Source organism: Pseudoliparis swirei, chromosome 17 (genome assembly GCF_029220125.1).
Source record: "Pseudoliparis swirei isolate HS2019 ecotype Mariana Trench chromosome 17, NWPU_hadal_v1, whole genome shotgun sequence".
NCBI classification, from domain to species: Eukaryota; Metazoa; Chordata; class Actinopteri; order Perciformes; family Liparidae; genus Pseudoliparis; species Pseudoliparis swirei.
Genome location: NC_079404.1, coordinates 16597416 through 16622243, shown reverse-complemented (window position 1 = coordinate 16622243; position 24828 = coordinate 16597416). Strand labels below are relative to the sequence as shown.

The following is a 24828-nucleotide window of genomic DNA, read 5'->3' as shown; positions in this document are numbered from 1 at the left end:
CACACAACCTCTAACACAAGCTCTATGCACTTAATGGAATTAGTCTTATAGGTCCACCCTTAATACAATCAGCGTCCAGATAATGGTTCCGGATGTCCTTGTGTGTGTGTGTGTGTGTGTGTGTGTAACTGCATGTTCAGGACAGCCAGATTGTAGGACAGATACAGTAGATATAGATATAATGGATGACATTTCCTGTTGTAGATACCCCAACAGGCTCAGAATCATCTTTAGGTCGGCTGGATCACGGCCGGTCGTGCGACACTGTTCGGACATGTAGTGGCCGTATTAATTATTTTAGTAGCAAGGGAGGAAGTCATGTGACGTAGTAAAGCTGCACAGGAAGGAGGTCGGGGATGCAAACAAACTTTCACCCAGGGTACCGCTGTTCATGTATCGTAGGGATTTTTTAAAATGTTATTATGTGATGTCCTTATGATCTATGTTTAAAGCTACTGAGTGAAGATGAGGAGCCATAACAATGAGTATAAAGGTAAAGAAGCTCTGTGTTTAATGGAGAACTGGCTATGAGTGGTACGGCTGAAGGGAGGATGGAGATTATCAGATTATCTAGTATTGTAATCAAAGTTACGGAACAAATCTAACCCAAACCTAACAAAGTATTTTTGTTTCATTTCACAAATATGATGCCATGTTTAAAACTGTAACCGATTTGCCAGGTGGGGTAGGCGCAGGTTCCCCATGTTTCCCAAATCATTATCATGGTGGTGATAACAAAAGTGTGTCCTATTCCCCGTGTAGAGATTATTTTCAATACATAGTAATCACCTGATTATTTGCTTCTTTAAATCAATTCACTCTTTTCTAAAAAGTCAGAATATATAGACGCCACATGTAGAAGTGACTCAGAGGTGACGCATGTAATTGTCATCAATCATGGAAAGCAGTAAAGAAATACCTGAGTGTCCCGATTTACCGGCGTTTCAGTCACCATCTGATCTTTATGGAAACAAGAGGTGTCTTGTTTAAACTCGTCAGGAGAAAGTATGTGAGGTGAACCGAGTTCAACGCTGGTGAGTCAACAAGCTACAGTTTGATTGATTGGGAGAGCTGGCAAGATAAAGTGCAGAACAAAGTTGAATGCAAATAGCGGTCGAGACACGGGATCTAATAATCACACGGGTATACTAAAAGGGTGGAGGTAGCCCAGAGGTTAGAGAAAGCTTCGGTTTGTTTTTACCCGGAAACTAACTGCAAAAACACTGGCAGGAAAATCAAAGAGGAAACACTTCCTTCCTTCACAGCGAGGGGCCTGTAGAGGCAGCGGAAAATGTGAACTATTGTATCCAAAGCATTCAATTAAATTACACTTATGTATGTCACATGGAACCTGGCTATTGTGAGGCAGAGCGATACAACAGACATAATAATGTACTCCCATTTGTTCATGGTATAGTCCACGTGGAAAGCGAACATGACAAGCATTATAGCTAATGTTATGCGTTTCCTAAATCCGAATTTATGTTGGATGGAACTTCAGGGGTGTTTTTTTAAAAGCAGCGAGAGACTCGGTCAATGAGAGATGTCGTCGATTAGCTCATAAATGATTGTCGGAATAAAGTTTAGCACATTGTTTTCCTATTAAATCTTTCACCACCGACAAGACAGCGAGTTATCGACACGCCATCAGAAGTTTGACCCACAATGCCGAGCAAATCAGATGCAGCTTGTATCCTGCATGGCTCTGTGGAGGCCTATTCTGTTCAGTTCAATGTCCATGCGTTTGAGTTCGACCACATCCACATACACACAGGCTTTATTCTGACCAGTGTGTTCCGAGGACGAGGAATTAAAGGCTCTCTGCAGACATTCCACAACCTTCTTCCCAGAGACACAATGAGCTATTTTTTATCTGCCTGTATTATTAGAAGTTGGCTCAGCCTGGAAAAATAGTATTATTTCTCAGCGCTGGCTTGAGATGACGGCTTCATTATGCTCGTGATAGCAGTCTTGGCAGCGTGCCGCTTAGAGACACTAGAAACGTCTGAGGAGTTGCAGGAGAAAGACGAGAGAAGAAGCACAAGCTTCAAACGGAACAAACTGCAGTCTACAAAAGAATAGAAACAAGAGAAATTGACTGACGATTAGCAGAAGATGATCAGGGTCAAACACAGAAGGTACCACTGTTAAAACTAGCTACTCCTCATTATACAAAAAATATGTTTTTCTATAAAACCAGTACAAAGGGGAAGATGATAATCAAACCTAAACATCACATGCAACATATTAGATAAACAGAGGGGCAATAACGGCCCTTAACTGATATCGATCAACTACAGGAAACTAGTGCTGCTCCCTCTGAGCCGGCAAGTCGACTAAGACCAAAATGCCTGATTATTAGTCAACTTTGAAATCATTTTGTAATTATGGTTTTTGCGGCTTTTAATAATTTTTAGACAGAATTATTTGAAATAGCCTAATCCTCCTAAGAGGAAGAACTGGTGTGCAGGCTGCTCGTTAACTTTTCAAATCTTCGTAGGATTTTAAGTCGATCGTGAAAGAGCCAAACGCAAAGCCTGCCTTCATCATCCCCACACACACACACCCACCCACCCCTTTTACAGCTTTCCATGGAGATGCGACACCATATTGTCTGCTCCGTAAAGCACAACACACAGCACCTCACACAATTGGAGTGATTGATGAGCGACGGCGTGGCACAACATTCATTTATCCATCATCTCTAGACGCTCCGAACTGACTGCAGCAGGGGGGGAGGGGATGGATGAAGTCTCTCAGCCCTAATTTCAATGATCCATAACTCCTCCACCCATGTAGAGCAATTAACATCTGCCTGCATATATTATATGTATTACAGCAGATTTCCACTCTGCAACATTGCACTCATTACAGAAACTATTGTCGCCTGTTTTATTGTTTATAAATGTATACTTTTCATATCTATAGTTATCATATAGTTAAACCTATTGGTATGCACGTAATAGCTTAATGTGTTAGATTGTCCTTATTTTAAGCTGTATTTCTATTTATGGGTATGGACAAGGAAACAAAAATGACCAAATAGTCAAATGTGTGGTATTTATACTCATACCTGCCCAACAAAGCAGATTCTGATTGAGGGATGGACACAGATAACCTTTTACACAGTCTGAGCACAGAGTAAACACACAAACACAAAACATCTCTGACGTTGTCACTTCTCTGACAGGCGGTCATGAGCCGGGGTCACACTTGTCTTTTCAATGTGACTTGTGTCACCTGATCGCTGCAGGGCGTAGTACGTGTCGGATGTAGCTCACATTGGGATCCAATCGGCCGGACCACATGCCATGTTCGACATGCTCACTTTAAATGTGGATCTCAGTGAGGTGCGGACAACAAGTGGACACAATATATAAAAAAGTAGGTCTCCATCATCTCACCCCCACGAGGAGAGCCGAGGGAAGAGAGGCGTAAAACCGCAGGTGAAGCAGAGCTGACATCTGCTGACATTTGCCAGTTTTACTGCTTCAAAATAAAAGCCTTTAAATAAGGCGGACTTTGATTGTGAAGAATTAATAGGAACCTTTGTTTACCACAGAAATAGGGGGACTTAGTTAGCTGCTATTACTCAATAAAAACAAGTCTACTTATACTGCGAGAAGGAATTTATAGGAAATTAAACATTTTAATCCACTTCTTTGACCACGAAACACATCCGATCGCCATCTGATCAGACAGGTCGCATTGAAGTGGGCACACACGCGGACGCAGCTGGCTTCTAATCTAGCGCATCCCATCACAAAAGTTGCCTTGAGAAGACGAGTTGAACCACGGCCGGGGTCGTGTCGTGCTCTGCTGCAGATGTCTTCGCTGAATTTGGCGTTCATGCCGGTGTCAGCGAGTGTACTTCCCGTTCTTCCTGTTCTTCCTGTTGCACCAAACTTCCTGTCACCAGTAGTTTTCTCCACAAAAAAAAAAAAAAACTAACATGTAAAAGACGCAATAACTTGGCAGCGGGTTTCAGGAGTAGCAGCAGACCGCAGGTTAGTCAGGGTGTGGGTCTGCACCGCGTCAGAGTGCCCTCTCCTCGGGGGGGCTGTCGGAGAACAAGCAGAGTCAACAAAAGACCACGGTTGGCACGCATCGCTCTCCATCTGCTGAGCCGACCTGGCAACCTGCAGCATAAGCGGAGCAGGATATTAGCACGAGGACTCGCTGGTTTATGGGCAGCTGCTTTCGTTCCAAAAAAAAGTCGTCGCATGCAACTGTGACCCAACAATACTGTCACGATATGTTGCCCACGTTACTGAAGTCACTCCTCCGGCAGTTCCAAGATGCATCATAAAACATGAACTCCATCCTCTAGATTACAGGACAATATCTGTAACAACGTTTGTGTTTAAAGTTTAAAGTAAAACAATAAATATTTACAGAGAAAAAAAGAATCAGCCAACAGATAGTGTTTATTTCCTGTGTCACATTTTCACACTTCAAGAAGTATAGTGGATAAGAGTGCATCTTTGTGCTTGTTAAGTGTATTTGTTGCTGTTGTTGCACACGTTGTTCTTTCAAGCAAAGCCATTAGATAACCGAGTGATTCCATTTGAAGTCTTTCGTGACTTTCCAGACAGGTCAATGAATACTAAAAGCGTTTCTCTCAGCTCTGTTTCCTACCGACAGACAGACAGACACACACTCTCAAAGCAACACACAACCCAAATACACAGAACACTATTGGAGGCTCTCAGTCCTTTCCAGAAACGAACACGTGTTTTTGACCAAAGCTGCAACGTTTTTAATGATAAGGATGATGAATTAAATCTGATGTGGCTTATGGAGCTGCGACCGTATGAAAGACGGTTATCGGCAAAAAGCCGATCACAACTTCTTCAGAGCTAAAAGTGACAACGGTGAAATCTCTTGCCAAAGACCAAAAAAGTTCAAAACCCAAAAGATACTCCATCTACAATCATATAACACTATGAAAGCAGCACATTATCACATTATAAAAGCTAGAACCAACACGTGTTCGTCATGTTTGCTTGACTGATGCATTAAAGCACTAAAATACATTTCTCCTTATTGTTCATGTCTCTTACTCTGAGCTCAAGTATCTTGTGATTGGATCTGGCACATTCCTTTACATTGTACATGAATTGTGGATCAGTGTCTGTTCGGGAAATGTAGGTTTTAACCAAGAACACGTATTGAAGTGTGTGTTCAGCAATTAACTTCTGCCTGCATATATTATATGTAATCCAGGATATTTCCAACATTGCACTCCAGTATTATTGTTTACAAGTCACAGAAACTGTGGTCACCTGTTTTAATGTTTAGAAATGTATACTTTATACATTCATCTTCTTGTTTTTCTTCTTCTTGTGTGTGCGCATCTTGATTGATCGACAAGATAATTAGAGGTATAGCTGGTTAAACACAGGGCAATGTCTTTCTATTTGAAGGTACAACAGGATAAAAGGAACTTGTCGGAGATAAATGAATGACACTGTCAGAAACAGAAAAACCGACTTTGGGTCAGTGTGGCCCAGAGAGCAGACAAGACTATAAATAGATCCAATCCTCCTCCGGCTTACAGCCCTGAGTCACACTGACCTGGCCCCGCGTCACCAAGCAGTGAGGCAGCGACACGATGAGACAGAAAGTGAAGACGTAGACCCGGAGAAAGACTGACAGATGGAGGTGAGTTTCTGACACCGATCACCTCCGCCCCCGCCAGCTTTCTCCATCAGCAAGTCAGACGGGCCGTCGCTGCGAGAGGTCAGTCTGCTGTCAGTGGGCCATCGCCGAGGCTCGTGTCGCCGACTCAAAGCCGGCGGCGTAGAGTTGGGAAATACGGCGAGGAGAAGCCGATGACACGGGGAGCGAGAAAGGTGGCGAAATCCTGAAATATGACACTTGCGGCTCACGGCATTAAACAGCAGCACGGTAGAATGACGATACTTCCTTTATTCTCCATCTTTCAACTATTTACAGCACCACGATGCTCAGGATCCCGCACCTTTCCCACCCCTGAGTCAAGAAACAGAAAGGAGAAAAACCAAAAAAGGGTTTACAGCCATGCTAGCAGCTCTGTGAGACTGTATTACGGCACAGAGGTGCTTCGAGAAATATACTAACATCAGCATGGTAGCCAGCTGAGGAGCTGCCATCTCTCTCTCTCTCTCTACTGATCCCCAATATCCCTTGTGCTCAGAGGGTTACCCATAAGAGGCAGCCAGCTGCAGCATTTCCTCACCTGGCGACAGTGTTTAGAAATGTAGCTGAAGCATACAGGGATGCAGAATTCAAACCGCCTTCATTACTTTTAATGCGGCTTTACAACAGTTTCACACAGCTCTGGAAAATAACCGCTGAATTCTCTTCTCAAAAGCTCCGTCTGCAAAATATCGTCGTCCAAGTAGAAATTGTTTCCGACCTCGTGGCGGCTCCCAGTCGTCTCACATTTCGCTTCGTTGCGCGTTTACGTCGCAAAGAGTTGAACTCGTGATTTTGAGAGCGGGACTTTGACGGACAGTGTTCTTTCATGCTATTCCGTTCTCAAGTGTAGGATGATAAAAAACATCCGTGCATTGGGTCTGTTGGTGTCTGAAAGGTATCGGTCGCCTTCGGTTGTTCCCCAGAGAGTTCTCCGTTGTGCATTACGTTCTGCGTGTCTTCAGTGGGCATGGGTTTGATTGAGCGATGCAATGAAGCTTACATCCGATGCCTGTTCCTGATTGTTTCCTCCTGTGTGATTGCAGAACCCGCCCTCATTGTTTCCACCTGTGCCTCGTTACCCTGTGTATTTAGTTTGTGTAAACCCCTTGTTCTGGGTCAGTTCATCTCAAATGTTTTGCGAGTAAAGACCTTTGTTTTTCGAATCCTACTACCTCGTCTCAAAGTCTGCTTTTGAGTCCTACTCCCCACGGCTCCCAGGCTTTTCCATAACAATTTCCACCATCCCTCGATGTTCTCGTCATTTGGCTTTTATTAATAACCAACCGTTATTCGCTTGTGCTGACCATTTTTCAACAACGGCTTTTTTTTTTTACTGGAGAATTGAAGGTACGGCAGCAGCGTTTCTAATGACGCTCGCTCGTTTCCCAGTTGAGACAAGCTGGCTGCTATTGGCTCAAAAAGCCTGAGAAATGTGTGCAATGATGACACCCAAAACTATTCCTAAGAATAGAGCCGGAGGCAAATACTGGCACCTTTATTCCAGTACATAAATAACAATATGCGGGTTCCCAGCCTTGAAGTGTCAGAGTGCAGCCTTGATCCTCGCTTAGTCATAACTAATCACTAATGAGCGGCTGTTCCAGGGAGACGTGCTTCCACCCGCACAATGACCAGTCGTTCAAACACACTCACACTAATCTCATGGTTATTCCCGAAGAGAAGGTATCATGGCCTCTGTTGTCCTCACGAAGAGACACATGAACACACATCCAGAGTCCAACCCAGATTTAATGCAACCAGTAATGCGGCGTAGATCACGTCATACAGCTGAGCAGTGCGCAGCCTTTGTGAGTTAATCCTTATCAAAAGCAAATAATTAGAGTATTTAAAAAATGTTCCAGTCCTGCTCTCCCATTATTAGCAGCCGCAATGTTGGATATTGATTTTGGAGCCAGTGGAACAACTGTTGAGCTGCGTTATCAAACTCTACGAGCGTGTTTTATTTAATTTTTTTATTGGTGCATAGGTTGAAATGGATTTGTCTGCTTCCATATACAGGATATCATCATCGTCACTTGACAGTGATTTAAACAATTACCAAACATTTCTTTAATTTTCCATTCAGAATTATTGCTGCGCTGTTGAGGCCATGTTTAAATATATTTAATCTACCTGCAAAGGGCGGGGGAGATATATATATATATATACATACACATAAATATATATTCATTATATGGCAAGTACTGGATTAATTAAATAGATACCAACTATTTAGCCAATTAAGGAGAAAAATACGATGCAAGTTACTGTTATTCAATCTAAAAAGCTCCAAGTTCTGGATCATTGGAAAGGGTAATCCCTCGTTATCTTGTAAAAATAATCCACTGGCGTTCAAGTGAAGGGTGTGCTTTTAATTCACAAAACATGCGTCCCCCACAACGCCACCAAAGTGTCAAGGCAGCAGGCCCTTAATAGGATTACTGTGAGAAGACTTTTATGAAGAAAGGCTGATTTGATTTCAATCTTGGAGGCAGACACAAACAGTCGGTGTTGGCGCCGTGCCAACAGGAGAACACGCTTCAACCCAACGGTGTAGCCGCGCGCTCCATTGAGCAAACGCATCGGGATACTACAAGCTGCTGCTGGCTTTCAGCGGGAAATATCAAACCATTTCACTTTGGCTAAGAGCCCCAAGGCAGGTGTCGATTGTTAAGGTGAAACTAGTGACCGGCATAACGGTCAGGGCGCCACACACAAACGACAACAATAAGCTCGGCTATTCAAACATCCTCCTCTTGAGAAAACAGTGGCCCTGTGCCAAGACAAGTTTCTTCTTATAGCTTCTTCTATCAACTGTTTGATGCACGCCGAGTACGGGACTCAAGTATGGCGGCAACGGGTGAATGACACGTTAAAAAAAAGTTTTATATGCAACACTTTAACTAATTAGGTATAGCCTGAGAGAATAATAATCCCTCTCAATCATCACTTATGAAGTGTGTGTTGGCGTGTGTTTCTTCAGGGGACCTGCTCTCTGCCTGTATTTCCTCTTTTCTTAATATTTTGCTATGTTTTTGGCGAGTCTAGGTGTCAGCTAAGAGCTTTTGGAGCCCACGTGGGAGTTTCCTCTCTTCATTCAAACTCCCGATAGCTCGACAACCGCTTCTTTCTGTTTTTGTTCTTTTTTTCAGATGTGACAGACCTCACAGGAAGCACAGAGCAAGTGGCTGTCACCCAGCATGGCTAAGTCTGAAAGCCTGATGGGATGTTGTGTGTGCTCTGCAAAAAATGTTTTTCCATAAAGCAGACACTTTAAAAAAAGGTGGATACACAAACACACTTTTTACAGCGTTTGCCACCATTGTATAAAATAAATAAAACTGCACCCATCTTAAATAAGTTCGCCGTGCAGTAGCACACAACCGAAGAAACTGGTGACGGCGAAACACATGGAGGTGGGCAAAGAGAGGTTTGTTAAAAGTGTTGGAGCCTGAATACAATAGAACATTAAAGTGTGAACATCAGCACAAATCAGTCCATGTAATGTTTTTCATTCGAGCTTCAGACATTTATTATTGCGCGTGACACAAAAAAAAAAAAGAAGAGCAGCAAATCCAAACATGTAGAAATTGTTTGGCACGGCATCTGGAATCAGCATTTTCTCTTTGTTTTTCTTCTTTATAATACTTCATCAAGTATATCGGGTGTTTGGTGCCGACGGCAAACTTCATTACACCTTTTAACCTTGACGCAGACTAAATCCACTCCACACAACAGCTCCAGGCATGAAATAATCACAGGAGATTTGATTGCCCCCGCGGTGTGTGTTGTGTACCTTTAACATTATTATCTTTATTTGCATTCCATACCGTTTCACTGCAGTCATTCAGACTTGTAGGTTCACTTTCAAGTGACAGATGAATCCCCTCAAAAGTAACAATAAGCACAACAAGTCAATGGAAAATGACATTTTTTATGTATGATGCCATTATGCTTTGGACAGGGGGGATAACAATGAGCAGATAAGAGCGAAAAGGAGGGCGAGATTAATGTGACAGGAGGAGAGTCACGGAAAAACATGTTGAACCACAATGCGCGCACGCACACACACACACACACACACACACACACACACAGTGTTGTTTCAAGGCTTTGATAAGAAAAGAGTAAGGTTTGCATGCTGTGGGAAGACTAACACAATTTAAGCGCGATTTTGGAGTGTATAACCCTGACCGTCTCACTCTCCCTTTCCATATCGACATCTTTCTCTTTCCATGTCCGACTCCTCTCTCCCTCTCTCTTATCAAATATTCACAGTCGGTCCCATGAAACATTCACCGCGCTGCTCCGCTACGCTTATCTGCCCTCCGCCAATCAGCCTCCAGCGGGCCCACTTCAAACCAACCAAAGGCTTGAACACACACACACACACACACACACACACACGTCTGCCTGCATGGCAGCATTGCAGAGAGGGGAGCGAAAATGACTGGAAAGAGGGAGGAAGAAGTGGCGAAAGAGATAAAGAGACGAAAGTCGGTTAGGAAGTGTGGCTGAGGGAGACGCATGAGAGAAAATGAGACAAAGAGAGGACGCACAGACGAGGACTTTGAGGGTCCACTCCTCAGCTCTCGTCCGTGTTCAGGGAGAGCAGAGCAGCCAACGCGCCTCAATTATTCAACAGCGGGACGAGTGCCGCCAGCCTCTCTCCTCCCCTGACATCACAAGGCCTTACCTAATAGCAGTGGGACTAAAAATACACTCCCATCACAGCTCCACCCAGTACGCCACACGTAGTCGTCGGTAAAAATAACACCGTCGAGATGGATCGCACCGATCCACTGTTTTCCCTCGGGTGTTCAAAGCGATTCGACAGAGAAAACGTTTGTCGTGGTTTCCCCCCCCCCCCCCCTTCACTCCCAGTTCAACCAATCCAGCTGTGCACACTGGCCCCCGCAGCAGCTCGCCTTTCACGAAGCACCTGAAGCTTATTCTTACACTTCAAGTCTACTTTCTTCTTTTCACTACGTGACCGAATGACTCCACTGAATGTGTATTGGGGCTCGGGGCGGGTGACCTACATTCGATACTGTGCCTGATTTCAATTAACTGATATTCAATTAACTGCTGAGGAAAGCGGCACATATTCACACTTGAGAAGCTGGAAGCATGAGGACTTTGACATTTCAGTGGTTGAGAATGAAAACGTCTCCAAAAGTCAAATGTATGCAAGTATATTTAAAGAAATTAGTCGATGAGATAAGTGTGTTTGCAGGTTTGTCTTTTGTAATACAATAATTTATATTTGTGGGTTTTCAATTGTTAGTTGGACGAAAAAAAGTCATCATGGGATGTGGGAAAATTTCATGAACATTTTAATTTTGTTTTAGGATCTCGGGGAGAGCGGTCGTCCCGTAACCACAAGGTACTCGGTTCGATCCCCACTCTCCCCATGTCGAAGTGTCCTTGAGCAAGACGTTAAGTAAACCAAGGATGGGTCAAATGCAGAGAACAATCACCCCACGTAGATCAATAAAATTGTGTAAATGTTTTTCTTTCTTTCTAAAGTCAAAACAATTGTGCGCTTAAGTGATTAAAGAATTGGCAGATTAACCAATAAGAAAATCATAATTAGTTGCAGGGCTCCAGACTGCGACCAAATGGTCGCATTTTGCGCCTAAAATTAGACACAGTGCGAGTAAATTTTTCATCAACTCGCGCATGCGCGACCAGTAAATTAGCTGATTTTTTTTGGTTTTGTTATTAAATATTTTTGTTGCTGACAAACTTGTTCTACACTTCAGCCCACTATAGTTAGCGGTAATGCCTGAATGACTGGTTTGCTAACCGACATTAACTCCAGAAGAAGAAGAAAGGAGACAAAAACCGAAGAAGAAGGCTGGCCTGTGTGTGAGAGCGGGGGGGGGGGGGCTAATGTGTGAAAAGAGGCGCACCGCAACGGAGACGCAACGAGGGCGAGGGCCGCAGAGTGAGAGGTCCACGAGGGGATCCTCACCACCGAGCGGCGTCCCCGTCCCCCGAGTTGAATATCTGAGTCAACTCAGCCGACTCTCACATGTCTGCCCCTAGAGACTGATGCTCACGGTAAACACATTCGATCGGGAGCGCGCGAGGGTTTTGATAAAGTTAGCGGAAGGATTTAAGTGACAACATCCGGTTTTACAAAGTTAGCGTAAAGAACCACGTGAAACAACATCCGTTTTTCAAAATAAGATGTCGACAAATCATACACGAACATATAAAAAAGTAAACAATGAACTGATTTTGTATCTTTAGAGATCGTTTCTGAGATTTAGCTTAACATATGCTAACATTAGAACATTTTTACTGGACCAAGGAAGAGTTTATAAAAATTAGTCAGACTTTTGTATGTTAAGAAAAGTCCTGTATATAGATTTCCCCAAGAGTTCCAGGAAATGAATAATGCAGATGTGTGCCATACATATCTGAAATCCCCTACAATAGCAATCAAACAATTGTAATGTATCAATTAGGACATTTTTCAAAGTAAAAGTCCGAAATGTTTAAAGAAATCTGTAATTTCTTTAATGTTTGAGTTGCTTTATATATGTATTTCCTCATAGTCCTCATAGCAATAATGCTCCACAATAAATAGAATGCGTCAATCGACACCGTGATCGGTATTATCGGTGATCGGCAGATACTGATTTCAGTGATCGGTGATCGGCACCAAAAACCTGATCGGTGCATCTCTAGAAACCAATAAATGTTTTGATTGGCCACATCGAAGTGCAACATGCACATGCTCAAGGTATGTTTTCTCTTAAAATATGTTTAAACTCAATACAGTAACTTCTGAAGAGTTCTCTGTTGTGAATGTTTTGCAGTTCATGATTGCAAAAAGGCATAAGATTGTATATTGTCAAATTATTTATCAGTAATACAGTAGAAATGATGGGAAAACTTTGCAAGTGGATTTCTACTGTGCGCAGGGTTTTTCCTGCATAGAGAAAATTTGGGCGAGCCGAGAAGAGTTGTTAACGGGGGGAGGGGGTGCTAGTGAGGAGTGTGCTCACCCGTGTGCGCGGATGTGTGCGCGCATCACGGCAGAGCGGTCAGCTGCTGATCTCTCACTCAACACCTAGATTGTATGAATAGATGGTGTGCGCGCAGCGCGCAAAACATTTTTGACCCAGGAAAACCCTGTGTGCGCCCCTACATTTTCTGCTTGCACCCCTAACATTTTAAGTTAGGGGCCACTGTGCTCCTAGTTAAAAAAGTTAGTCTGGAGCCCTGAGTTGCAGCCAAATATACCATTTAAATTTCTCCAGGAAAATCGTACAGAGGACACCTAAAATGAATTCTAATAAGATGTCAGGGAAGTGAGGCAGCCCTGTTCAGATGTCTAGGTGACTGGTTAATTGCAGCAATGCAAAGCAGCAACATCTGGAGAGGTATTGTATTAGCCAATCAAATGTGCAAGAACACATTCCTAGAAGCTATTTCGGAGAGTAAAACACAACTACAGGGTATGGGGTTGTTATCCATTTCCAGAGAAATAACGCAGTTCATATCCTCCCAAACAACTGCGCTGCGTTACCCCATAATGATGTGAGTATAACCGGCTTCCCTAGCTTGTGTTTTACGGTCTTACTCCACCTGTAGCAACACGCCTCCGTCAACGCAGGCCCTGGTTCTGTGTTGTTTCCCTCCACAGCAGGCAGCTCTTTTCAGCAAAAAAGTATTTATTCATCAAATACATAAATATTTACAGCAACATCAGCAACAGATGGTTTAAAAGCAGAAGACGTAAAGAGGCAATGATGACAGCGAGCCCTCTTGAATGAAAAGCTGCAGATGAAGGCTGACTGGGCAAAAGAAAATGCTGACTTGCTAATATACGTGTAGATATACGAGGTTTGTTTTTCACACAGTGAGATGAGCTACTGTCACAGACATCCTGCCAGATAAGAGATATGAAAATACCCTCTAAACTTCCTTTCATTGTCATTTTTTTATCTAACCACTGACTTCTGGTACTTTATCTTTGTGCAAACTGAATTCCAGGCTCCGCATAAGATGTACAGAAGTCCTGGCTCGTAAAAAAATTAATTGTCTCCTTCCATTTTCCCCTTTTCATCAGTGCATGCGAGAGACCTCCACCACTAAAGTAAATGTACCATCAATTTATGAGCACACTCAACTTCTGCTTCCCACGACTTTTATCGAGCCATCACTGACGCCTCGAGCCAACAATACGCGTCACAGTCTACTTCTGTACACCGACGCTAAAGTCACTAGTAAATACTAAGTATTACAGCAGCAGTTTCATCGTTTTACGGGTCTGATTGTTTCTAGTCAAACAACCAGCAGAGACTCCAGGAAGTTACTATGACTGGCCGAGGATTGACCCCCAGTGAAACGGGTAATTGGGACTTCACATAGAATATATAACACAAGTGAACTTTAGAGGTGCTCTGCAGTCTTCATGCTAAAATAAGCTAACTGGCTTAACTATTAGGGCTGTCAATCGATTAAAAAAAATTTAACTAATTAATCGCACATTTTGAAATTCATTAATCACGATTAAAAGTTAAAAGTTAAAAGTTCATTCTTTTTAAAGACCAAACTTCACACAGAGCTGTGTTTTCAAAGAGGCTCCTACCTATAAAGTGCCAGCGAGGTATTTAATATTGTGGATGATAAATTGTTTCTTCAGTGAAACATCAGATTAGTACAAAAAAAGAAGTATATTGAGACCCCATTGGTCCTGTCATCCTTAACACTGAACAGCAGCAGAACCAGTGGCCTTGGTGACTGACTGACATTCACATGTGTCACGTTCACCCTCTGGAGGCTGGGGGCATTTTATACATTTTACAAAAAAAATTAAATTCACCTTTTAAAGGCGTTTGCATATGACATATTCACGTGTTATACATCAAACATTCCAGAACAATCTCAGCTCTATTCAATGAGGCTCAGTTGTCCTGGTGCCGTGTTCTCTGGTTCTCTGACTGACAGGCTGCTATAGAGCCTCTCCCGTGAGGTGGGAGGTCCTTTGTAATTTACTGAGTGTTCATTTGTTGTTTTTTTCCCAAAATATTGACAGACAAATGGATTGACCAATCGTCGTGTGTTCTTAGCGATGCGTGTCTGCGTTTGAACGTTAGTGGAAGTGACAGACCACGTGTGTGAGTATCTGCTTGAGCGACTGTGCGCATGCACGTGGCGCCACATGACCCAGCCGTAATCGCTGAACTCCCCGCCAGCCAATGTGCCCTCCCCGAGCTGCAGAGAACACGGCACACACACACACACACACACACACACACAAACAAGGGAGAGCAACAGGCTGGCCAATGACAACAAATCTGCCACAAATACTGTAGCGCAGGTGGTGATATTTCAACATGAGTTAAAACTGACACTGACACACACATTGTAGTTTTGGATGCGTTTCATCATCACATTTGAGCCACACATATGTGAGTCGAATACAAAGGGCGCTCAGGGAAAGTGTGTGAAATTACAAGTATGTTAAAGTAGGTCAAAGTTGGACCAGGAAGTCACTCAGTATATTTGACTAACCAGGGGGTGGGTGGGGTTTTTGTCAGAAGCCGGTTTGATCATCCGGCTGATGGTGTTTGTGGCCCAGTTTGACTTGTTTTTAAAGTAATATAACATCTCTAAAGGTTTTCTATATCGGCAATGAATATTTACACCCTCGCATAAAAAGGCTCGCAGTGGGAGGTCTTGGTTGTATGGAACGTGCACAGTGCAGCGTTATCGCAGCCAACATCGATTAAAACGAGAACTTTATTCGATATCTTCCGACGTGCTGCTGTAAAAAAAGTTGAGGATACTTTAGGGTAAGGTCAAGCTGATGAGAAACAGCTGCTGAAGCCCAGTGAAGCTCACAGCACCACTTAAGCCCAGCTCGGCCAAAAAGCCTCCAGCTCTTCAGGAATCTCTCAGGGGGGGGGGGGGGGACCACAGAGGACAGACCCCCGGGGATCGCTGCTCTTCAGGAAGCAAATTACGGAGAAGCAATTTGAGCAACGCCACGGATGTCCGCTGTACTTACCTCTGGCCGAGAGCTTTTTTGTGTTGATGATTTTAGCAGCATACTCCTGGCCGGTGGACTTCTTGACGCAGCGGCGGACGATAGAGAAGGCACCCCTGGAGCAGGAAGGAAAATGTAAAAAAATCTGTGAAACCACTTCTCACATATAACACTCTCCATCACACGTGTGTGTGTGTGTGTGTGTGTGTGTGTGTGTGTTGCAGGGGGAAAGTGTGTGAACTTGTACCACACCGAGGGCACCGCATGAGTCACACATACCTGAAGAGAGGGGGGTAAAGAAGTCACATGCATAATTAATACAGTCTGATAAGCTCTGCATGAGATGAGAGGAGAGGTCCTGGCTACTAGTGCAGGGAGGTGAGAGAGGGGTTGTTTCATTGTGGAAGGACCCCGGGGTCATGAGCTCACAGGAAGGGAGACACGTGAGTGCAGGAGGAAGAAGCCAATGAAAAAAGGTAGAATCCACGTTGATCCGAGTCTTTTCAGCCTGGCTGAATATATATATCCCTCCCCTAAAGTCACGCTGTCGGCTGTAAGAGAAGGTGGAGGTGGAAAACGTTTCGTTAATGCCGTCGAAATCCTAAATGAAGGCTGGAGCAAGCTGCTCCCCCGTCATGTGTCAAAAGACACGCTCACTCCTGTGTGTAGTTATGTGTGTCCTTATCGTAACAAAACAACAGGTAACAGTCATGTTTAATCTGGACAGTGAGTGCTGCACAGGGTAGAGTATAGTTACGAGGATATATGTTGATCCGTAGTCTCGAATATAAAACATAAGAGATGTGAAGACAGCACAAAGTCTTGTTGTGGTATCACAACTTAATCTGAGTCGATCACAGTTTCCCAGCTGACAGCGGTGGGCGAGCTGGGTGTAAACAACGGGCTACATGCTTCATTACACACTGTATTAAGAGTAAACTGGTCTCACATCGACTTGACGTCAGATAACGACGTATAACATAAATATCAGACTGACAACAAGAGCATTTTGTCAAGTATTTATTGAAGTTAGTCGTATATTGAACAGGCACCAGCAGAGTCACCTACTTTGTCCTCGCTCCGTGTCCTCGGCGTCTCAACTACAGCCTCCCGAACAGATATCACATTTTACAGCAAAGTCATCCGTGTTTAGTCTTTAGAACATTAGCGTTACATAAAAAGAACGTGACAGAGAGGCTAAGCGATGGAAATGTGCATTTCCTAGTTAGTCAGACGGGTCCTGAGAGGCAACTCGAGGCCACTCCTACGGCACATCTGCCTCATGCACGCGTACCTAAACCAGTTAATTCAAAAACCAGTTAATACCGCACGCGCACAGATTAGATGTTACAAAGTGGCGCTTGTAGCCGTAATATACACACACTGCAACATTTGGGTCCTTTCATGATGTAATCCCGCGCGCAGCACATATAACGTGTGGTGTATCGACCACAGTCTCTTTTTTTATATGGTGGCTTGACATAAACAGCAGCCCTGCAATCTGCTTAAAAATGCACACACACACCAAAGAAAACCCCAGCTAAATGATTAAAGAGGAGCGCGAGGATGCCGCCGCCAGCCGACGGGGCGCGCGTGCAAACGAGTTTTCGGCGCGTGCTCTACCTGCGGTTAAATTCACAAACAAGTTGGTCCTCTACGCCGATGCTTGAACACCTTTTTGGGGTACAGGAGGAGCCGCGGGGCTGCGATACGCCTCGTTCACACGTCCACGAGCCTGTGTCGTGTACACACGGCGTACAGCGCGTGGTTGCGGAGGTGGTTCTCCGACCCTTCCATGTTTTTTGACAGCCCCGCTCCTGCCTTGTCAACACTGAAGTAAACGCGCACAATGGCAGCAGCAGAGAAAAACGTGCACACACACACACACACACACACAATGAATGCAACAAGAGCAGCGGCGGCGGTGGTCGCTTACTTTCCGAGTTCCTCGTACAGCTGATATTCGTCTGTGAATCTGGTCGAGATTACAATAGTAGCCATGTTGACTGAAGGGTAGGGGGAGAGGGGGGGAGACAGCCTCGCGCTTCAGTGGCCGCCTCGCGCAGGTTTCGAGAGGAGAACTCGTGAAGGCAGAAAGGGGGAAGAGAGACTCGAGCTCTGAGAGAGGAGCAGGGAGTGGGAGGGGAGAGAGGAGAGAGAGAGAGCAGACAAGCAGTAGAAACAAAGATCCTCGATTAGGATCATGAGCCACTCTGTTTAAAAAAGAGAAAAGAAATGGAAATGGATTTGGTTTGTAAAAGTAGGCGTTAGCTATCTAATACTATGCTTGACCTAATGTAATATTTTGTGGTTCTAAAATTTTCAATGTAATCCTTTGTTTATTTTTTTCCTTGAAAAGGGTTTTGTTTTTTTAAAGTTACTAAATCAACAAACGTGTTTTCTGGAGTCAACACTAGAAAAAACCCTTCAGGGCCCTTGAAGGGTATTTGGTCGTAAACCAGTAAGTATTGGACAAATATAAATGTTGACCATGGGGACACAAGAGGGAGTGAAGGGATCCCCATGGGTATTTACATTTCATCCTAAAGGGAACATGAATGTCTGGACGTAATGGACCGACCAACGTCTGCATCCCTAGACCCTCGCCACTAGATAAAAGAGTCTCCTATCAGCCATGCTGAGATGAAGTCTTATTAATTAGGTAACTGAACAAAGAGATGTGGCTTGAATTGTGTCCTTATTTCTAAAAGAACCTAAAAATGGCATAGTTGATAACGTGATAAATTCCAAATTCTGAGCATGTGTTGCCTCCAGATGGCTCTCAACATGGCGACAGTGGAGCCGGCTGCTTGCAGCTATCAGTGCAAATGAAAGCACCAGTTCTTACAGTGTTTACCTAAGGATGGTGTTTGCTATATAGTATATATACACAACAATGATAGTCGGGACGGCATTGTCACCCCGAGTGCAGTGCTGAATGGTGTCCATAAGCTGAATGATGGCGTGCACTAAAAGGCTGAGCTGCTATGTAAACAAAGCAGAGAAGGTGGATTACAACTCGTACAGACAAGAGCAACTTCATTATCTGCCAAAGTAAACATGTACCCCCAATGTCATCACATAGCCAATAGCTTGTTTGCTGCTGTATTCATTATCCAAATACAATCACTTGTAAACAAATATATATATTTTTATATATATATTTTATATTTTATAAAATATTATTTTTTTTGTAGGTGAATTTTGAGGCTGTTTTTAAACCTAACTTCTTGTGCTCACTTGCCTTGTCTTCCCGAAACCAGAAACAAAGGCAGAGTGAGACCTCTCTCTGCCTTCTCCTATCTGGCAACAGCAGGAGAGGTGGGATGTAAGCCACGCGAGATCTTTGCTGGTGTACCAGGAGCAACAGATCCAAGTTCAGTTTCACCGTCTCTCCCTTCCCATCTTCGACCTATCTGCGCAAAGGTAAAGCTGACGCCAGAGCGGCTGGAAAGAGCAGCATCCTTCGAAGACCAAGCCATGTAGAGATGTGATGCCGCAATATTTTAATAATTTCCGCCCTAATTTAATCAGGACCAGTGCATCTTTCCCAAAGTAATATACAAAAAACATAATTTTACCAAGAAAGAAATGTATACACCTAAAATGTATCCAAAAGAGAGACATAAATCAGTGTTTAAAGGTCTCTGATTACCTCAGTTTATAAGCTAGAGCAGCCAGTAGAGATCTATAGTCGAGGCTTCGATCAGACTCAAACGCAGTTTTAGGGATTTAAACTGTAAACTGGAGCATCATTGTATAAGGGACAGGGAATTATAGGCGTTACGTAATGGCCTGCTGCACTGTAAAGGTTTGTCTGAGCTTTCATGAATATCTCATGAAGGTTATTACAGTTTTTGTCCGTTGCTTGAACACTATAGACACATGCTTAAACCAAAGTAACATAACTTGAAGTTGTTCTTACTATACCTGAAACAAAGTGTAACCATACCTTAAACAAAAGCGCTGCTTTGCACTTTAGTTGCAATTATGTAACACACTTGCTCCTTTCTGCAACACACTTGCTCCTAGACACTACACACTCTTTCATACATAAGACACTTAGTTCAAAAATGAAATCTCAAGGTACCATTGGGAAAACACCTCTCTTCAAAATACAACACACATTGGTAAATTGAAAAGACATAGACACACACCTGAAAACACTTACTTACAAAACTGAACACCAATCAGCCAGCTACAAAACATTTTGTTACAGAGAATCTTGGACATGGATGGAGCTGCCCAGCCGCATGAATGTATTTACATTGATGAGGCTGGATTCAACCTTAGCAAAAACAGACAACGGGGATGTAATATAATTGGCCAAAGGGCAATTTTGCACGTCCCGCGGCAGCGCGGGGGAAACATCACATTGTGTGCTGCCATGAGTCTTCGAGGGCTACTGCACCATCATGCCAAACTGGGTCCCTACAATGCGCAACACATAATCACATTTAGATGCACTTCATGATGCAGTTGTACAGGATGGACCAGAGCAGCCCAGGTTTGTTGTTGTCTGGGATAATGTTAGTTTCCATCGGGCTGCTCTGGTCCAGAACTGGTTCACCAACCATGATCAATTTGAAGTTCTGTACTTGCCCCCTTACTCGCCATTTCTAAATCCTATAGAGGAATTATTTTCCGTTTGGAGATGGCGCGTATATGACCGCCAACCACATGCCCGTATGCCTCTTCTGCAGGCAATGGAACAGACCTGCGGAGACATCGAGGTGAGGTCAATCCAGGGATGGATTCGCCACACAAGGGGATATTTCCGCCGATGCTAAGTGAGAGAAGACATTGCTTGTGATGTTGATGAGATCCTGTGGCCAGACCCCAACAGACGGCAGGATCCATAAGCCCACTTGCGCACAATTGTGTTTTTCTGTGTTTACAGTAGTGTATTGTTTGTTTTATTTTTGATTTAACAAAATGTACTGTACTGTAAAATATACTAATGTAATGATTTTGAATTCAGTATTTCATTTTTTTGGTTGTTGTGAAAATATGCCCTCTATGGAACTGAATAAAAACATTGAAAACAAAAGACTGCAGTTTTTGATATAAAGTAGACTAGTGTGTTGCTGCTGATCTGAATGTGTATTCATATGATGCAAGTGGGCATCATTTTGTCATCAGAGTGACATTTTGACAAAGGATTGTTAGGTTTTGAAAGCAGAGTTTCAATTTGACATAGATGTGAATGGTTTATTTCCCAGTGTGGTGTCTTCTTTGCTTGTGTGTAGAGTTTTGACACGATGAGCCAAATTTAGCAAAACGTGTGTAAGCAATAGGCAAAAACTGTAATATATCCTCTTGGCACCATGTTTTAGTGTGTGTGTTTGTGGATGATTACCGCTGCACACAGTCCGGTGAGGTAATGTGACAAGCGTACTGTACGTTAGCAATTTAACTTTCTGATTGACCTGCGTATTATTTTTACATAATAGATAGATAGATGATAGATAGATATATACTTTATTAATCCCCAAGGGGAAATTTGTCGTGACAGTAGCAGCAACACACAAGAATAAAAAACAAAACGCAAAATATAAGAAACAGGGATGAAAGATATAGAAGTATACAAGTAAGATAAAAGTAAAATACAAAACACGTTTCTTTAGTCTTATGTGATGAAAAAGAAGACTTTTCTGGAGCATTATGGTTAAATCACATTATATTCAGATGGCACTTTCAAGCTGCTCCGATGAATTTACATTAACAATGGGTCAAATAACTACCTTTTAATATGAAACGTGTCATTTTTCATTTGATCCACTCAGCTCTACCGAGTGTTTCAGAGTGTTCCATTGTGTTTCAGAATGTTCCATTGTGTTTCAGAGTGTTTCAGAGTGTTCCATTGTGTTTCAGAGTGTTTCAGAATGTTCCATTGTGTTTCAGAGTGTTTCAGAATGTTCCATTGTGTCTCAGAATGCCTCATTGTGTTTCAGAGTGTTTCAGAATGTTCCATTGTGTTCCATTGTGTTTCAGAGTGTTCCATTGTGTTTCAGAGTGTTTCAGAATGTTCCATTGTGTTTCAGAGTGTTTCAGAATGTTCCATTGTGTTTCAGAGTGTTTCAGAATGTTCCATTGTGTCTCAGAATGCCTCATTGTGTTTCAGAGTGTTTCAGAATGTTCCATTGTGTTCCATTGTGTTTCAGAGTGTTCCATTGTGTTTCAGAGTGTTTCAGAATGTTCCATTGTGTTTCAGAGTGTTTCAGAATGTTCCATTGTGTTTCAGAGTGTTTCAGAATGTTCCATTGTGTCTCAGAATGCCTCATTGTGTTTCAGAGTGTCTCAGACTGTTTCAGCTTGCTCTTTGGTCTCACAGCCCACTTCACTGTCACAAAATCGTTTCCATTTTCTACTTACGTTTTAAGCTTGAGAAACCGACTATAAGTGAGCAACTTAAAGTTAGCTACTAAATGATGCATTTCCTTTAAGAAAACATGCTAACACTGGGAGGCTTTTCAAGCTCTTGGATGAAACGGCTCAACGTATTTAACACGTCCAATATGTGTAAAATGCATACATATGCGACTCCTTGTTCTCCTAGCCTTGCCTCTGAACTGTGAGTGTATATCTGGCACGGTGTTTGGAGAGCATTGCAATAAACGAGTGTTTGCAGTGAGCGCCGGCAGCGCGGCCGTAACGACCGGCTCTGAAGCTTAATGAGCGGGGGTGCAGAGCGAATTGCTGAATTTCTTGTTGATGATGAACCTGTCAGACGAGTCTCGGACAGGCCGTGCAGCGGCAGTGTACATGCAAACCCTTGCCAAAGAATACATATTCCCATGAGCTTTGAGAAAACAGTGGTTCCCCTCCCCCAGCCCCCCCTTTAAACCCACGTGTTTTATTTGAGTCGGCTATTTCTTTACAAGCCTGAAAATGGAACATTACATCAGAAAAAGGGAAAGTTTTGTGTGACTGAAGAAATTTCCCCTCGGCCTTATTATGAAGCGTGTGATCCTCTCTTACATATCTTGTAACCCACCGTTACCACTGGTGCGGTATCGACCTCGCGAGGGAGAAGCAGGTTCGGCAGTGGTAGGCCTACAAGAGAGGAGGTTCAGCAGAGGGGAAAAACACGCGTCAAATAAAACGTCCTCCCGTCTCACACACACAGAAACAGGCTCAACAGGCTGTCAGTAATTGCCTCTCATGGAGCAATGATTCACTGCACTGTCTACCTGTTTGGGTAGCTCTCGACACTGCATTATTTAACATTAGGAAAATAAGCCCGCCAGGAGATGGTGCATAGCGAGCCGGCATCTTCCAAAGGCCGACGACACATCAGCAATGCTTAAGATAAATAATGTACGGTGCATTACGGTGGTGGGATGGACCTGTACTCTATTTGAGTGAATCCAATTTATGCTACTTTATACTTCGACTCCACGACATTGAAGAGGGAAATATTGCACTTTTGACTTCTTTATATTCATGCAACTGCTATATAGATGGTTTATCTTGATTTGACATACAAACCATATAATAAACGTATGAAATAAGATGCATAGTATGATGGCACATTTGAGGCCTTGCATAAACCCACGGGTTTTTTCATGAACGTGTCTGTACACGTTGGCGTTGTGCAAAGATATACGCCGTCCCACAAAAACAAAACAAAAACATTCTGAACATGATTTCCTTGTCTCATGTGCATGAGATGGAAAAGATCCTCATCTCTCATGCTCTACGAGCTAAAGCTCCACGCGGTGATGACAGCAGTGTTGCGGCGCCATGGAGACCGAAGGGGAATGACTCAATCTGCAAGAATGTTTTCAAGTTGGCTCACGGCCGCATGTTCTTTGTATCTTAAGAGCGACTCTCCTCCCTCACGCGGCCCAGTAGCATCACATGACTTTAATGGTTTGGAGATCTGTGTGTGTGTGTGTGTGTGTGTGTGTGTTTGAATCAGGGAGTGACCACTGTCATTCCCTAGCACCTAAACACCTGGAGGTCAAACCGCCCTAACCGCTGCTGAGCTCTTTGGATGTCAGTCAGTATATCTCTTCTCAGGCTTCAACAGCTTCCTTGGGAACAGACTGTCATGCACAGTACACTAAAGTGGATCTATTATCTTTCTTTTTCAATTACTACCCGTCACATCATCCCAAATAGGCATTTAATAGCACATCAGGGCTGTTTCAGTGGGTAATGGGGTTTGCGATTGACGGTGCTCGAGACTCTGGCGAATGTGTCCCAATTGAGTCGTTGATACTTCTCTGTCTCACTGAGTGTAGAGAAAGGGCTGCATTTACTTTATCTGGAACACTATGTCCAAATCAAGGAAAAAAAGTTATATTTAAAACAGTTTTGTCAGCCTTTTTGTGTTTAACTTCACAACTTCACCAAAGAATCTTAAGATCTGAAGTTGGCCTTTCCTTCAACTGATTACCCAACAGTGGCTATGACAGCTCCCTCCCACGTACTGGATAGCACTGTGTGCTCATCTGTCTGTGTGTGCATGTGTTTGTGCGTGTGTGTATTTGTGTGACACCTCCTTCGTGATCTATAGAATCTGACGGTGCCTTATTTCTGCGGGCTATCGCAGTATACTGGGAATCACATGTGTGGGCATCCAACGATGGTCTTCACCAGTTGTCTCACATGTTTGGGACTCTGAGCAACATTCCTACCGCTAATACAAAGCAGTCTCATCCAATCTCATCACCGAGGAGCAATTGTGATGGTGTGAGGTTTTCCTGTGTGTGTGTGTGTGTGTATGTGTGTGTTGCATGCACGTCTATGGGAAATGAACAAAGTGCCTTCAGCTTCAATGCTCCTTGGAGTGATGCTATATGAGTCATGTGCAGATCGATTCTTTGAGGATAGAAAGCTTCCACATGTTTGCTTTACAGTCTTTCTTCTAAAGATGGAGTTCACAGAAATTGTTTGACTTTCTCCCGGTGACCCTGAAACCACTTTTTGAATCTCCACAGCACTGTCTAAATTAACGAGGACCAATCCCATTTCTTATTTTTACCCGTTTCTGATTCATTTTAAGGATGTATTTGAATTAATTGATCGCCCGATTTCTCTGTGTTGCCAAAACCTTGAAATATCTTGTTGTCCAAAATCTATGACCACACATCAATGAGCCACAGTGTGACATCATCCTTCGTTACACT

General features: G+C 43.4%; 1 protein-coding gene and 1 long non-coding RNA gene across 11 annotated transcripts in view; one reads left to right on the top strand and one right to left on the bottom strand.

The window, feature by feature from the left end:
- camk2g2 (calcium/calmodulin-dependent protein kinase (CaM kinase) II gamma 2) overlaps nucleotides 1-17824 on the bottom strand; it is a 47312-nt gene extending 29488 nt beyond the window's left edge. For 8 of the 10 annotated variants that reach the window (XM_056434876.1, XM_056434877.1, XM_056434878.1 and 5 more), the window contains exons 1-2: nucleotides 17628-17823; nucleotides 15713-15807 (exon numbers count right to left, since the gene is read on the bottom strand). In XM_056434876.1, the coding sequence (XP_056290851.1) occupies nucleotides 15713-15807; nucleotides 17628-17692 (160 nt within the window). In that variant the 5' untranslated portion in view covers nucleotides 17693-17823. Of the gene's footprint in view, nucleotides 1-15712; nucleotides 15808-17627 lie in introns of all 10 variants that reach the window. The other 2 variants (XM_056434884.1, XM_056434880.1) reach the window with 2 other exon arrangements.
- LOC130206771 (uncharacterized) lies at nucleotides 5627-20676 on the top strand. The gene is made up of 3 exons (XR_008834176.1): nucleotides 5627-5664; nucleotides 18955-19117; nucleotides 20395-20676. It is a non-coding gene; the product is annotated as an uncharacterized LOC130206771 (long non-coding RNA).
- Nucleotides 20677-24828: the final 4152 nt, after the last annotated feature.